The 15772-nt window shown below is 45.7% G+C and overlaps 1 protein-coding gene across 1 annotated transcript; it reads left to right on the top strand.

The window, feature by feature from the left end:
- Positions 1-1679: 1679 nt before the first annotated feature.
- Positions 1680-12349, top strand: CHRNA1 (cholinergic receptor nicotinic alpha 1 subunit). Its single transcript, XM_009934035.2, has 9 exons — positions 1680-1724; positions 3341-3486; positions 3629-3673; positions 4099-4208; positions 4445-4640; positions 5249-5486; positions 6780-7003; positions 8296-8535; positions 10469-12349. The coding sequence occupies exons 1-9, from the start codon at positions 1688-1690 to the stop codon at positions 10598-10600; spliced, it is 1368 nt and encodes a 455-aa protein (XP_009932337.1). The 5' UTR covers positions 1680-1687; the 3' UTR covers positions 10601-12349.
- Positions 12350-15772: the final 3423 nt, after the last annotated feature.

The following is a 15772-nucleotide window of genomic DNA, read 5'->3' as shown; positions in this document are numbered from 1 at the left end:
GGAACAGCCTAAGCAGTAGGCAATATTTCCCCAGGACACTACCCCAGCCTCCTGGGACTTGTGACTCTGGGGCTTCTGTGACAGACTTCTTGAATTTTTTTGTTTATTTAATAGCATGACATTTATTTATCAAACTATTTTTTCTGAATACACACAAATTTCTGGCAACCAGACACTCCCATGGCACCGAGTTCCACTGCAGCCACCCTGGGTGAAGGAGTGTCTTGGCTGAGCCTGCCAACTTCAAGTTTCCCTCGATGCCCTCTATTTTTCGCACTGGGAGAGCAAGTGAACCCAAATCTGTATTCTCCAGACTGTTTGGGATTTTACAGAACCTACCAAAGCTCCTTCTCTCTCTGGCTTCTCTTCCAGACTGAAGGTTCATACTATCCATCTGTTCCAGGTACGGAAACCAGTTTGCACCGTGGATGTTGTTGTCACTTTCTCTTGGGCCTTTTCCAAGTCTCCTTTTGAAACCAGAGGTCCAGAACTGCAAAGAGCACTCAGGACACCATGAATTTGTAGCAGCATCTTTCCTGTTTGCTTCATCTCCTTTCCTAGGAACTGATGGACTTGCTTTTCTCTGCTGAGCGCTTCACAGAACTGTCGTCTATCTCAAGACTTTGCTCCTGAGCGATATCGGTGAGCTCAGAGGAGGTCATTTCATATATATATATATGAGACATATTATATATATATATATGAGATATATATTTTATATATATAATATATATGTATCTCGTATGTTTGTATGTATATATAATATACATATATATTATATATAAAAAAATATATATATAAATTCTTTATAGCTGATTGTTTTCTTTGCTAGCCTGAATAACTGAGTATTATTACCAAACACCTTGCTTTTCACCCTTTTTCCAGGTGATTTATGGCAATAATGAGCAAGCACTAGCACACCCTGCAGGAATCCATTGGATCTGCCCTGCTACAGAAACGAATCATATTCCTACCATTTGCCTTTCACAGTTCAGTAAGTCTATAGGTATCTATGGGAGGGGTTTCCCTCTTACTTCAGGTTATGTAGGTTAGTTAACAGCTTTCATGGGGGAGACCTACCGAGTACCTTCTGAAAATCTCAGTGGATTCGAGGAGATGGGTCTCTCTCAAATGTATTTGTTCACTTCTTCCAAGATTTCTCATCCACCTGCAAAGCAAAGGCAGCAGTCTCATCCCAGCACACAGTCTGTATGCTGGTGAGGGTGCAGAAATACAGTACTGCAATCTGTTTTTCCTCGGGGAAACAAAACCCCAGACCGGCAAGTTGCTGTGGTCACAAAGGGTGATGCGCAGCTTTGGGTCTTCAGCTTGGGAAGTTTATGAGATCTCATCAACATGTTCAGTCACTCTACGGATAATTCTTCCTTTATTTATATATTTATTTGTCTATTAAGTCACAGATCACATTGCCACTTAGAAAAAAACGACCTCCTGTAAACTGCAGAAGATACCTGAATGGTGAAACACATTGTGCTCCCGTTTCCAGCCCGGCGGCACAGTGGCCCTCAGCTGTCGTTCCCCAAAACAGCTGCTGTAAATAATACCGCAGCGGTTATATTTCGCTGGCACCCTAGCAGGAGGCAGCCCAGCCCTCCTCCAAAGAGGCCTTAAAGGCGTGCTGTGCGTGTCCCTGTCTGTATGACTGCACCGAGAGGGAGCTGGAGTGATGAAGGTCCATCGCATTCTTCTCCTCGTCTCCGCAGGTAAAGGTGTGCCAGCCATTGCCTGGAGTGGGGCTCGGCTCCTTCCTGAGCATGCAGGACCGGGGCTCTGTGTCCACGGGTTTGAGCGAGTGTGTGCTCTGGGAGCAGCCTGTCCCACTGAGAAGGTTTTATGAACACACCAAATGGTTGAACTTTGGAGTTTAACCTTTGGAGTGCATTGGTAATAGCTCAGATATTTATAATTTCAGACACCAGATATTTTGAAGTGAGAAGTTCTTGTGTTTAATTGTTTTTCTCCCCGTCATCTTTTTGTCTCGTTCCCATTTAATCTAGTGCTGCATGTATTTCAAAATGTGTAAAAGGATCTGGTAGACATGGCTTGAAGAAATTTCATTAATCGGTGGGACTATTGACAAGGGGGTAGAACTGATTTGCAGCTGCACGTGTTGTGCCAGGATAATTCTTTTCAAACTGTGCCTTAAAAGAATCAGTATTTTGTAATCCTAACAACTGCTCACCAAATTCAAACAGTATAACAAATTTTTATGAAGCCACACCAGAAGGTAGCAATGTGAAGGATTTTAATTGGATTAATAAAGCATAGCAAAGAGCTTGACTTAGATATGATGCTGTGATCATAACTTAAACACTGACAGACGACTCCTGCCCACCCCAGCCCAGTCTCCTGGCAGGGGAAGAAAGCCGTGCTTGTCTGCAGCAGTCAGCTTTTCTCAATGGCATCCAAGTATTTTAATATCATCTCATGGCAGGACGAGGCCGAGGCAGAATCCTTGGCATCTCAGCTCAACTATATAAAAGGAGCTGATGAAAAGTCAGTTAGGAAACGAGGGGAAATCCTGGCTTATGCTGGAGTCCACAGCAAAATTCTCGTTGACTGCAACGGCCCAGGATTCAAACTGAGAGAGGGAAGACAAGCATGGGATCTGCCAAAAACGCTTGCGACAAGGCTCAGCTGTTCTGGGCCCTCTCACTCCATTAAGAAAGGGCACGTACAAAAACATCCCCGAGCCCCGCCGCCATTTGCCTCACTCCCCTGTAACAGCGAAGTAGCCACAGGCTTTAGCACATGATGTGCCCGCTTGCTCTGCAATAGGCTGTCTGGAAACGGGGTTTGTCTGGTCGTCTGTGGGGCGGGAACCTGGATGGTGCTTTCTCCTCAATGGCTGTTGTGCTCGGCCCTGTCTTTTAGTGTTACTCTTACAGGCAAGTCCGTGGAATTGAAGGTGGAGAAGACGATGTTAGAAATCCCTGATTACGGGTATTCTCACCACTTAACTGTCCACAAGTGTTGCATGTAAGCACAGTTGCAGGTTGGGAGAGCCTGGAAGAGAATCCTAATGCTCAGTCTGATGTCCACAATCGTGCCTGTTTGGTTTTGTTCTTCTCCTGGTTGGAGGCTGTCATTGCCTTACTCCTAAACTGACCTCTGGATCAGACAGGCAGTTAGCCCTGCTGACGGCACCGGCGATACATAAAATGCACACCTGAAACGAGGAGTCACCCAGAGGACTCGGCGTTAACCCACCGCCAGTGGCTCGCTGTTGGCAGGGCTTCCTTTGTGCTCACCTCAGGCTGCGGGTGCTGTAGCCCGTTCCCTGTCACATCTCGCTGATGCCACCCCCGCTGTTCTGCAGCTGGGCTGGCCCTGTGCTACGAACACGAGACTCGCCTCGTCGAGGACTTGTTCAAGGACTATAACAAGGTGGTGCGCCCAGTGGAGGACCATCGGGACGCCGTCGTTGTCACTGTCGGGCTGCAGCTCATTCAGCTTATTAACGTGGTATGGTGTGAATGTGTGGTGCATGTTGAACCTCTGGCTTACATGATAGTGCCAAACAGTGTCATTTTTCGAAGGAAACAGTTTTTCTCCTTTAGCCCTGATATGTGCTGCTACTGCCCTCTTTTCTTTCTTTTTCTTTTAGGATGAAGTAAATCAGATAGTGACAACCAACGTACGCCTGAAACAGGTAACTCTAAATATTGCTAAAAATTTCTTCCAATTCAAATAAATGCACTGGACACAGCCAGGAATTAACTGTTCCGTTGTACTTTCAGGGGCCGCTATGACAGGTGGGTCAGCTACCAGAGCATGTCTTCTCTCTGGGGTCTCAAGTAGACACTAAGAGCCTGAAGAAAAGCATTTTATTGCATTGCATTTCAAACAGTAGACTTCTGGTATATTTATCTTTTACAGTATCTTCTTTTTTTTTTAATAATCTTCTCAAATCAAAATTTAAGTTAAAGTAAAAAATTAGCTGGGGCTCCCACTAGCAGATGTTTATGCTTACCTGCATGTCCCAAAGCAAGGGAGGTGCATATTTCTAGGAAGTACCAAAACTACCCCCAGCAGTGCTGGAAGAGTCTCTCAGTGGCTGAAATCCTCCCTCTTTAGCAATGGACAGACGTCAACCTCAAGTGGAATCCAGACGACTACGGCGGCGTGAAACAAATCCGCATCCCCTCAGACGATATCTGGCGGCCAGACCTTGTTCTTTACAACAAGTAAGGGGTGCCAGCTGCCTGGGGAGGGAGGGGTAGCTCTGCCCAGGGCACCACTCTGATGGGGCTGCCTTCCCACGACGTCTGCTCAGTGGGTAGCACACCTCAGCACAAGCTTCTCCAGGAGCAGGCACAATGGCGCTGGGGGCAACCAGTTGACCCACAGACGGAGAAATCCTTTTGTGACGATGTTAATTATGCTGCCCATACTGCTGCTAATGTCCTCGCTCCTTTTGCAGTGCAGATGGCGATTTTGCCATCGTTAAATACACCAAAGTCCTTCTGGAGCACACGGGCCTGATCACCTGGACACCGCCAGCTATTTTTAAGAGTTACTGTGAAATTATAGTCACGCACTTCCCGTTTGATGAGCAGAACTGCAGTATGAAGCTGGGAACATGGACGTATGATGGTACAGTGGTGGTTATCAACCCGGTAAGCAAGGAGTTTGTAATCGGGAAAGGCCTGGATATGTTTTTAGGGAAATCTCAGATGCAGAATGAAAGATAACCTTGTTTTGACTGAAAAACAAGCAGGCACTGCCCATAAAATATAAAATCCTTGTTTGTAGATCTAGCACAGAGTTTCCTGGTTTGTCTTCTAAAATTCTGCATACGTGTAATTCCTACGCCCTAGCAGTCTCCTACCTATCCATCCTCTGACAGCTTTCACACCACTCCTTATGATGCTGCCTGTTCTGCTTTTGTTTGGTTTGTTGTTTTTTTGGGGGGTGCTTTTTCTCTGCTCGTGACTTTACATTTCCAAGGATTCTTTCCCTTTTCCCTCAGGAATGTCTCCTATCTGTAAATATTTAACCAGTCCTTCTCTTTAGTCGACTATCCCTGACTGTTTCTGTAAAACATTTTGTTGAATGCTGCGTAGAGGATGATATTCCAAGGCAAAATAACACGGACAAGAGTGGTTTGCTCACAAAAAATGCATGAAGTGCCTAAGCTATCGGGAATGCTATTCCTGAGTGACTGCCAAGTTTTGATTTTGTTCAGAACATCTAATATTAAGAATTTGGGGCTTTTTGCTGTCAGGAGAGTGATCGTCCAGATCTGAGTAACTTCATGGAGAGCGGTGAGTGGGTGATGAAGGACTACCGCGGCTGGAAGCACTGGGTTTACTACGCTTGCTGCCCTGACACCCCTTACCTGGATATCACATACCACTTCCTCATGCAGCGCCTGCCTCTCTACTTCATCGTGAATGTCATCATTCCCTGCCTGCTCTTCTCCTTTTTAACTGGGTTTGTTTTTTACCTCCCCACAGATTCAGGTACGTAAATTTATTCATTCTACTGCCACAGAAATTGCTCTTCTAACAAGTTTCTGAGAAATTCTCAGGATTTGAAATCACCAGCCAACTTGAACTCACTAAAATTGGACATTTCAGCTTAAAATAATGGCTCTAAACATTCTGCAAAAAAAGGGTAAGCGCTGAAAGCTGAAACTACTGATATAAATAAATTGGGCTGATTTCCCACAGAAATCACTGATTAACTATCCAGTTAACTTCTGCAAAACAGAGATTGTTTTTTGCATTTGGCCATAGGCAGGTAGTTAGTGTGCTAGTACGTTGGGAGTAAGTGAGCAGATGGACATGACTGAGGCCCTTCTGCACCATGTTGAACAGGCTGCCCAGGGAAGTGGTGGAGTCCCCATCCCTGGAGGTGTTCAGAAAACGTGTGGATGTGCCGCTTTAGGACATGGTTTAGCAGGCATGGTGGTGCTGGGGTGACGGTTGATCTTGATGATCTTAGAGGTCTTTTCCAACCTTGATGATTCTATGATCCTTTGTGTTAGAGCAGAGAGCTTGTTGTCTGTTCACGCACATCACCTTGTGTGACACAAAGAGTAATCCTGGCCTACTCTGGCCTCCTTTGTACCTGCTGAGCAGCTCTTTCTCACTCCAACGATTTCCTCTGCTTCATCCATTTTACCTTGTATCAGGTTCTTATAGTGCTGAATTTCATTAAGCTCTTTCTGCAGGAGATACATGACGTGGGGTTTTTTTTGGTGGAAAACTTTGTAGAAAGTTGAACTAGACAGAAAGAAAGATGTGTGAATCATGTTTTGTGGTTCAGTTTTGACATCCTGCACACCGGAAGATCTCAAATAGCAACTGACCTCTGGTGTCAGATGTGATTTTTGTCTGCCCGCTCTGCCCAGCAAGAGCCTGCCAGAGAGTAAGGTAAGCAAACCCCCGGAGGTTGTGGAGTGAGCATTTATCAGGTGCATATACTTCATCATTCAAAATGTACAGCCCATGAAATGCTCCTGGCAAGTAAGCTTTCCTTATCCATCACCAATACCTCAGCCCGGCCATTCCTGGTGATTCCCACCTTAATGCTGGAGCTGATGCTATGTTAGGCTCTCCGGTTTGGCCAGCCTAGTTACTGCTCTGGATGCTGGGAGAGATCATAGCCCTCCAGATGCACACACCTGTACTGGTGTGAATAGCCATTGTCCACATCCAGTCTTCTCAGGTAAATACTCTGTACTGAATGACAAGAGCAGCAATTTTTGTTATTGTTTTTTGATTGGTTTTTTGTGGGTTTTTGCATGGCAGGTGAGAAAATGACTCTCAGCATCTCTGTCCTGCTGTCTTTGACTGTGTTCCTGCTGGTCATCGTGGAGTTGATTCCCTCCACCTCCAGTGCAGTGCCTCTGATAGGCAAATACATGTTGTTTACAATGGTGTTTGTCATCACTTCAATCATCATCACGGTCATCGTCATCAACACCCACCACCGCTCCCCAAGCACTCACACCATGCCGCACTGGGTCAGGAAGGTGAGCTCTCTGGTGTTGCATGTTTCCTGGTTTCCACTGAGCACTCCGTATTTTATTGGCAGGTTTTCTAATAAAAGTCAACAAGAATTGGCGAGGTAAATGCATCACGCTAAAACTCTATAGGCACAAGAGCCAGTGTTTACTACCTAGCTGTGCATAAAGTCAGCAAGGCTGCCAAAGTGCTCCTTTAAGGAACAAAATTGTCCACTGTGGTAGAGTCTGGCAGGGAACAGATGAGGCAAATCACGGGCAGCTGAATGTACAGGGAAAAGAAAGTGTCCAGCTGGACTTAAATTACGTTTCCTGGTGTAATTCTCCACCTGACTGCAAAGCACTCCTGCCTGCCAGTGGCCGAGTTTGCCAGCCCGTGGGAATGCAGAGCACCAAGGCCACTGGGGATACCTGCATTCAGCATCCCATTTTGCAAAAGACAGTTCAGCAAAAGCTGTGATCTTCTCTGTGCTTTTCCAGTAAATGCAGCTGCTCTGCAGTCCTTAGGAAGCAAGGAGATCCTTGCACAGCAGTCTAAATGTTAACCACAGAACACAGAAAAATTTGACGTCTGTCATTACAAGTTCTTTGCCAGGGAGATGGTACCAAAGAGGATCCATTCCGTTATTCTTGCCTTTTTTAAGCCTGCCCAGGTTCATATTAAACCATGATGTGAACAGGAGATTGTTCTGTGTATTTCTAATTATACTTTAAAGGCTATGGCTTACATCACATTCACTCTGCAGCATGAACAATCCCTGCAGAAGTGAGATTTCAGCAGGCAAACACTACACGGGCTTAAAATGGCTCTGGCACCAAGCCTCTGTTACTCCAGAGGAAATTACTGTAAACCTTAAATGTGTGTATAACAAACATTCGTAATAGCAAAGTCAAACGTAAGTAGCCAAAAGAGATCCTGTGCAGTCCATTCTTCCAGCCAGATTTGTAAGCAGTGTGTTCCAAACTAGGTGAGACCTGCCAGCTCCCACTAGCTGGGGGTTGCTGCGGGACGCCGCACCCCGCTTGGTGTGTAGGTGCTGGCTCTGCGGCAGGGGGAAATGGTCTCCAGCAAGCCGTGACAGGCCTGCGGGTGACTCCGTCTGCCCCAGGACGTAAGGCTGACAAAAGCCCCAGGGTGACTGCAGCGGGGGCTGTGTCACGCTCCGGGAGGGAATCTGTAGCCAATCCAGCGTGGGAAGTGATGTGGGACCGGCGAGGTTTGCCCTGGTCCAGTACACAGCTGCATCTGTGGTGCAGCCCCTCAGGCCAGCAACTGCCGCCTTCTCCCTCTTTGCTTTCAGATCTTTATTGACACAATCCCAAACATCATGTTTTTCTCTACAATGAAACGACCGTCCAGGGATAAACAAGAGAAAAATATTTTTGCAGAAGATATTGATATTTCAGAAATTTCTGGGAAGCCAGGTTCTGTGCCTGTCAACTTCTACTCCCCGCTTACCAAAAATCCAGATGTGAAAAATGCAATAGAGGGAATCAAATACATCGCGGAAACGATGAAATCGGACCAAGAAGCCAGTAATGTAAGGCATTTTTTGTGCATGATTCATTTCTTGCTTTCAAATTGCTACATCTTTTTTTTTTTTTTGGCAAAATATCCCCACCTCACAAAAACACTCCAAGCCCTGGTTTGGCTTTAGCAGGGGACAGTCTTCTCCCCTTGATGCAGTCAATAAGAAGCAACAGATAATTGGTGCAGATGGTAGTTGAATCTTTGCCCCCAGAAAGAAAATTTAAAAAAAGCGTCAGTGCTAAGGTTTCCTAGATGTGGTATGTGAAGCCGTAGAGATGGAGTGTCTGTGAGTAGCAAAGCAGTTTCAAGAACAGTAAGAAAATTCCAAAACACATTCCTCCTGTCTCCCACTCGGGCATCTTCCCCCTGCAGTGAGCAAGCTCCTGTCGCTTTTGAAACGCCAGAAAGCAAGCCAAACTCCAAAAGGCTAGTAGTTTTATCTGAGAAGTGTTAATGTAAGTTACAAATGATAATTCCAATTTCGATAAGGTTTTGTTTTATCCCCAAGTGCTACAAGTGAAGCACGTCATGAGCTACTCTGATTACTGACTTTTTCCACATTGCGAGCCAAAGGAAGGATAAATGCATGTAGAGTCACATATGGCAGCGTTCCCCAGGAAAGCCTAGCTCTGCCTCCTTCTAGCACATTCAGCGAAACTAACCCCCTCTTTTATTTCAGTCATCACAGCTCACGCAGCTTTTGCACACGTAATTCAGTCCTGGTTCTTCACCTTTCTGAACGGTCACAGACCGTTCCTGCCGAGCTGCTGGCCAGCCTCAAGGCAGGCAGAGAGTTCTCCAGGACGGTAATTTGGCCACAGTCTTGAAAAGCAGGCGCCTCCTTCCCACGGGCAGGATTTACACCGCGGTGTTTGTTCCTGTGGCCGCATTCCTGGAGCGTGTGGAATGGCTCCGGCTGCAGTCTCATGTTCCCCATGACTCCTGTGCCTCTCCGCAGATAAAGCGTACCTTCAGCAGGGCTGGCGTGGCTTCAGCACCGCCGGCCTTCGCTTCCTCCCAGGCTTACTAGGAGGGTCTTCGGGTTACTGGCAAGTGCTGCCGTCGGAAGCGCAGCCCCGCTGCCTGTGTCATCTGGGCACCGCTTAGATCACTTCCAGAAGTCAAGTTCCCCAAATAAACTGAAGGTTGTCGCGTCTGAAGGCTGCCACTTCATTGCATTCACTTACACACTTATGAAACACCTCAGAACAGTATTGATTGTCAGCGTCCCCTAGGTCATTTCCAACAGCCTCTTCTACTCGTGGGGCAACTAAGGGAAAAGCAGAGGGTGTCTCAGGCCAGTACGTGTCACTCCATAAGGCAGGGTTACAGGGTGGAAATCCTGAGCCCTGCTGCCTTCAGCACCTCGCACTCTGCTCGCTCTTACGGTGCTGCATTCTCACAGAAGCATCCAGTGACAACACGGTCACAGAGCAAGTGGTGCACGGCGTCCCACAACTGGAAAAAAGACAAAGGGAGCTATGGAGAGGGTTCTCCCAGCCCTTGGAGTATACACTAGGCATGGAAAGCAGAGACTAGAGCTAAATTAACGACAATTGTTTAGCTATCCCAAGAGAATGAAAAAAGCAATAGAAAACAAAAGCCAGTTGGGTCAAATTAAGTGTTTTGCTTTCACTGTTTTAAATTCTCTTTCAAAAGCAACCATTTGACTAAAATTGAGTTTTTCAACATTTCTTTTTAACGAAATTGTTCACCAAATTGCCAGAGTTTCTAAACTGTTAAGTCTTGAGACTTGCATTTCTAGGTGGCTTAGGCTTTCTCAACCACTAACCTGCTTTTGAGAAGAAAACTAGTATTTTTTGCATAATAATAGTGGAACTGAAGGAAGAGCCTTTCCCTTGTTCAAGACAGTAAATTACAAGAAAGCCCACAATAAACATGGCTCTGCAGAGATTTTACCATCTCCTTTGTTTCTTTCCCAGGCTGCAGAAGAATGGAAGTTTGTTGCAATGGTGATTGACCATCTTCTCCTTGGCATATTTATGCTAGTTTGTATTATAGGAACATTAGCTGTATTTGCTGGTCGCCTTATTGAATTAAATCAGCAAGGATGAGCATCAGCTGGAAACTATTTGCTACCCTGGTCAGCATCTGAAAACATCTTAACCGCCAAAACCTGGCCAGCCTCCGAAAGTTTCACAGGCAGGAATTGGTCCCTGCTGGGAAAGAGCAGGGATAATAAAACGTAAGGCTCCATGCTTAGCACTTCTGAGCTGCTGCTCGGTGGTATTTCATTGCCGAAAAGAAACACTTGTGTTACTGGTAGACTGAATGGCTGCCAGCCAGGTTTTGATCCATTTTACCATTTATTAAAAATGTTAATGTATTAATAAGACTGTCGGACTTTGTAACCCACAGATACAATTCCAGTGAAATCAATAGCAGTGTAATAAGCTTTAGTTGAGCTGTAAATCTGTATCCAACTTTAGCATTCAAGCTGGTTTCAATATCTGCTCTGTGGGGTTTTTATTGGCAGAGTCACCAATGACTCCTCTTGTAATACTAGATGTAACCAGCAGAAATCTCTCAGACTCCACGCTTAAGCACTTGATTTTCATGCACAAATCTGAAATGACTGACTGTCATACGTGACTTTACCTGTAGAAACTCTTGATGCAACAAAGAGAAGGGACTGTTCCTTACTGTGGTAAGGACCCAGCCTCAGCCAGTTGGGTCCCACAGGTACTTTTTGTTATCAAGTCCCATGGTAAGGGACTTGTAGAGGAGGATTTTTTTGCCCTTTTATCACTGAGCCCTGCTCTGTGACCACCAGGCATCCCAGTGGCTATGTTGCAGTCGCTGCCCTCGTATTTTCACCCGCTAATACTCCTAATAAGAAGCCCCACTTTCATTACTGCTCAGGACTTTCAGCTGTCAATAGAGACGTTCTGCAATTGCATCCTAAGGGAAAAGTTTTGGCCAGAGGGGAAAGGATGGTATCCACAGGATAGCCTCTGTGCTCGGCTACTCTGCTCCGAGAAGGCTGGTTTCCACTCTCCATTTTGAGTGATGATTAATCTGGGGGCAGCTTCAAATCTGGGGGTGCTCAGTGTGACATCTTAAACAGAATTCTCTCTGTTCTTCTGAAAACTATCCTCTGCCCTGCTGAAACAGATCGTGAGCATTCAAGTCGTCATGCCTCGGGAAAGCATGGATTGCATTTTTATCTACGTATGCCAAAATGACAGGACACCTCCTCTTCCGAGCAAGACAAATAATTGCCCAAACTTTATTCAAATGTTGAGCGGCAGCTCACTCTAGTGGCTAAAAAGCAGTAGTGCTGCTTTTGGCCAAAGATTTCGGGTCTTGGGAAATACTCAACATAGGCAACAAGCCTCTGTGTGTTTCAATAATACAGCATGGAAACGCTAGCAGTGCTGCTGCTTTTTCCCAAAAATAAATGAGGAGAGGTGGGCAACCAACACAAGTTACTCATCTTTCCCAGCTGGTTGTCCAAGCCGACAGGACTACTTTGCTAACAGTCGTAAATTATTTGCTGTGGGTTTAATAAAATAATTTGTATTATGTTAATACTCTACAGGAATGTGTCGTGTTTGCAGAGGACAGGCATTTGAAATGCACTATAGAGAAAATTAGGCACTTGCACAATACTTCCACCATTGTGTAATGTTTGCTGGACAATGTTTTGGTGAGCTCCAGTCCGAAGCAAAGCAAACAGTTTGTCTGGGGCAACCGATCCCTTGTAACACTCTGCTCGGCTCTCACTGTTTAGACGATGGTAATCTTTGCCTCCCTGGATGATCATTAACCCTGTAAACGACGTATGCTGGGCAAAACCTCTGCTGACAGATGGAGTGCTTCCTGCAGCTCTGTTTATCTGCAATGCAAGTTCTCAGCTCTCGGCCCTTGGAGAGGGTCACGCAGTTTCCTGGCTCACGATGAGCTAAGCTGCAGCGCAACGGTGCTTGGGACTTCATTTGGGAGACTGTGATTGGCACTAAAATTGACAGAACAATCCTCTTAGAGCAGCATGTGATTGACTCTTAGCATTAAAAATAAACATCGAGTAACAAGATTGATGGTCAGCATCCACAGTACCTTTGCTCAGCTTCCTCAAGGCAGATCTGGGTCTTGGCCCCCAATTTCCACCTATTTGTGTACCTGGGGGCATATGTGCACACATGCATGCCTGCCTGCTCGCTGCTCTGGCTCTCTTCATACACAGCTAGCTACCTCGTCGCAGTGTCTTCCTTCTTCTTCAGAAAAAAGTTTTGAACTTTTTTATTTGAAAAGTTTTATTTGTGATATTTGATCTGGCTTATGGGCACAGTAAATCTGCCTTCCCATCACTCTGAGTCTTGATGAACTACTCGCGTCTCAAAAGATGTGACACCAGGCAAAAATAAAAGCTAACAGCTTCCCTGCTTAGGTTGCAGAACCTGTGCACTGTTCTCTGACTCTCCTAAGAGATGGTCCACTGGATATCAATAAGCATGCTTCAGAAGACAGTTCATCTGCATTTTTTTTTTGCTTTGAATACTCTGTACCAGTCTTTTTTATGCTCTGTTCCTAGCTCACCTTTGCAACACATTTTTCTTACATACCACTAACTTCCCCTGTTACCAGTATCTGTCTGCTGAAAGAGAGTACCCTTACCTACATACAGACTATTCTCTTCTGCTACTGTCCTTTTAACATGTCAACACATCTGTACACCTGCTAAAATAGTAGTTTTGGAGGTGGTAAACATGCTGTCTCGGTCACTGTCAAAACTGTCAATGTGTAAGTACATACTGTCTAATGATTTCTCACTTTCAGCATTGCAGTCTCTCCCTGCAATCTTAACACTAAACTCTCCTCTCTCCTGGGTAGCAGCAGCCCCAGGGAGGTGGCCCCAGATAATACTCCTGCGACCCACACATGCATCCCTGCTGCCCTATAGCCTTCAACAGGCAAATATTGGCTCTGTGCTTTGACTGACAATTCTCATGATAAGCAAAACAAGAAACCTCACATATTTATTGTTAAATTTCTCTAGAAGTGTAAAGAATAATGAAATGTAAACACCATGATGCTGAAGTAAGCAGACCTCATTTAAATGAAGGCAGACCAGGGGCCTCGGGGTGAGAAGGTTTCACTTTGACAGTGATGGTACTCTGAGCCATTAACTTGTCCCTCTTTTAACAGCCATCTCCTTGCTGTTAAAGCTGCTTTTGTCCACTTTGAGCTTGTGGATAACACCCTATTTATGCCCTGAACAGAACAGCTCTCTGGAACATCTCCATCTTCTTCAGTCTGATTCTCTTTCCAATTTTTAAACAATTTGGCAACTAATTTTCTCTTTCCCATCCCTTTACCTCACCTTCAGCTACTTTCTACTGTGCCATGGACATTTTGCTCTCAGAGACGCAGTGACCCCCAGATCTCTTTCCTCTATGGCACTTGTGCTGTTCTGCAGACCTGACCATTCCAAGGGACTCATCTGAATTCTTGAAAGTCCATTACCTTGTACCAGCTCCAAGTGAGCAATTTCACCTCTGCCCGAGTCTGTAATCAGAACAGGTTGCTGCTCTCCATTGTCACCGGGTAGATGAGCTAAATCTGATGGCTTGATTCTGTCTGTTCAGCCTGTTGCATCTCAGCTTTGTGAAACATAGTCGAGTTGGTCAACAGAATGAGCAGAAAAATTACATTCACCAAACTCTTAATGCCTGATCATGAGCTTGTGTATGCCAGGTGTGATCATTCACCTGCAACTAGTGCTCGAGTCCTGAAGCCTCCTTCAGCCTGAGAGTTTTTAAGAAATCAGATTATTGTTTCAGGCAACTCTAAGACAATTTAAGCACTGATTTTTTTCTCCAGGATGTAGGTTGCTGCCAGCCTCCTTGCTTTGGCCATCTCCCCAGAGATGTGTGAAAGCCATGTGAGTTTCATCGGCGTGCTGGCTCAGCAGTTCCTGTTTCCACAGCTGAAGCAAACCACAGTGGGCAGGGACGGCAGGGCAAAAGAGTGTGTGTAACACAGGCCCTGCAAAGTCCGTAAATACTGTGCTGCTACTGGAGAAAGGAAGAACATTACGTCCCTGAGAAGTTTGTTTACAGTATGGTGGCATTGCCTTTAAAGTTAACAACAGTTTAGCGCATCAGAAATGCTTTTGACTTTGGACGCTTCTAGAAAGTTGCTGTGTTTGGACCTCGTTGCAAGACCTCACGTTTTCATGTTTCCTAGTGCTAGATGAAGTCTAGCACAGCCTCTGTGCCCCTAGGCATGCTCCTGGGTGTAAACTCCTTCCCTCCCTCTTTTTCTTCCTGAAAAATTGTGAAGCTCATACAAAGTCTCCTGAGCTCCTCTCAGCTGAATGCTGTGCAGACACTGGCTTCTGACAAAGCTCTGGAATACTTTCTAGCTTTCTGGAAATCAAATCCCAACTACAAACTGGGCATTCACGCACTGCTTTGCAAAAGCTTCTCTAAAACAATCGTACTCTAGTCCCTGATAGAGTATGAAAGACTGGCAGAGACACGGAAAACAGCCAACCTGCAAGCGACCATTTCCACACTCATTCTGCGACCCCTGCTGAGTCCCGTTGGCTGTAGGTGGGTTACCCCCAACAAGGACGGGGCAATTTCACTTGTTACCATGCGACAGGCCAGACTGACCAGCAGGCAAGAGCCCAAAGCAGTCTGTAGGCTACCGCAGCACAGTGGTGATGGGTCACTCAGTGGGTTCTCCGTGAAGGGGGAACTCTTTCCTAGCAAGAGTTGCCATTGTTAGGATCCCATCACCCCAGCACAGACCTCGTACCGCAGCATGACTTCCCAACTTCTAACAGCTGAGCAGATCTGTATTGGAATTTGTTATTTATCCCACACGGAGCCTGGAATAAACACACCACTTGGTATTTCTCCAGCACGTAGTCAGGAGGAAGCCGTTTGCCTCTACACGACTTTTCAGCAAACTAATGACCCAAATGCAGTACGCCGTGCTTAGGAACCTCATGTGGCTTTGTGACCCTCTTTAGGGAGCTTTAGGTCTGTAAAGACAGTAAACACAGAGTACCTGCAGTTTTTCCATTTGTGAGCTCCATAATTTTTGCTTGCAAGCTAATCTAGGTTGCGTGCGTGGGTCAGAAGAGGGTAGAGAGAAAGAAATGCATCTGGTTTTGTGTCCATCTTGTAACACTGCAAGCGTGCAATGACATTGACATGGCAGAATGACCTACATAAAAGCCTGGCAAGGCTTGAAACCTCGCACTGAAGGCAAAT

Source organism: Opisthocomus hoazin, chromosome 9 (genome assembly GCF_030867145.1).
Source record: "Opisthocomus hoazin isolate bOpiHoa1 chromosome 9, bOpiHoa1.hap1, whole genome shotgun sequence".
Lineage (NCBI taxonomy): Eukaryota > Metazoa > Chordata > Aves > Opisthocomiformes > Opisthocomidae > Opisthocomus > Opisthocomus hoazin.
This window is presented reverse-complemented; position numbering and strand designations above follow the sequence as displayed.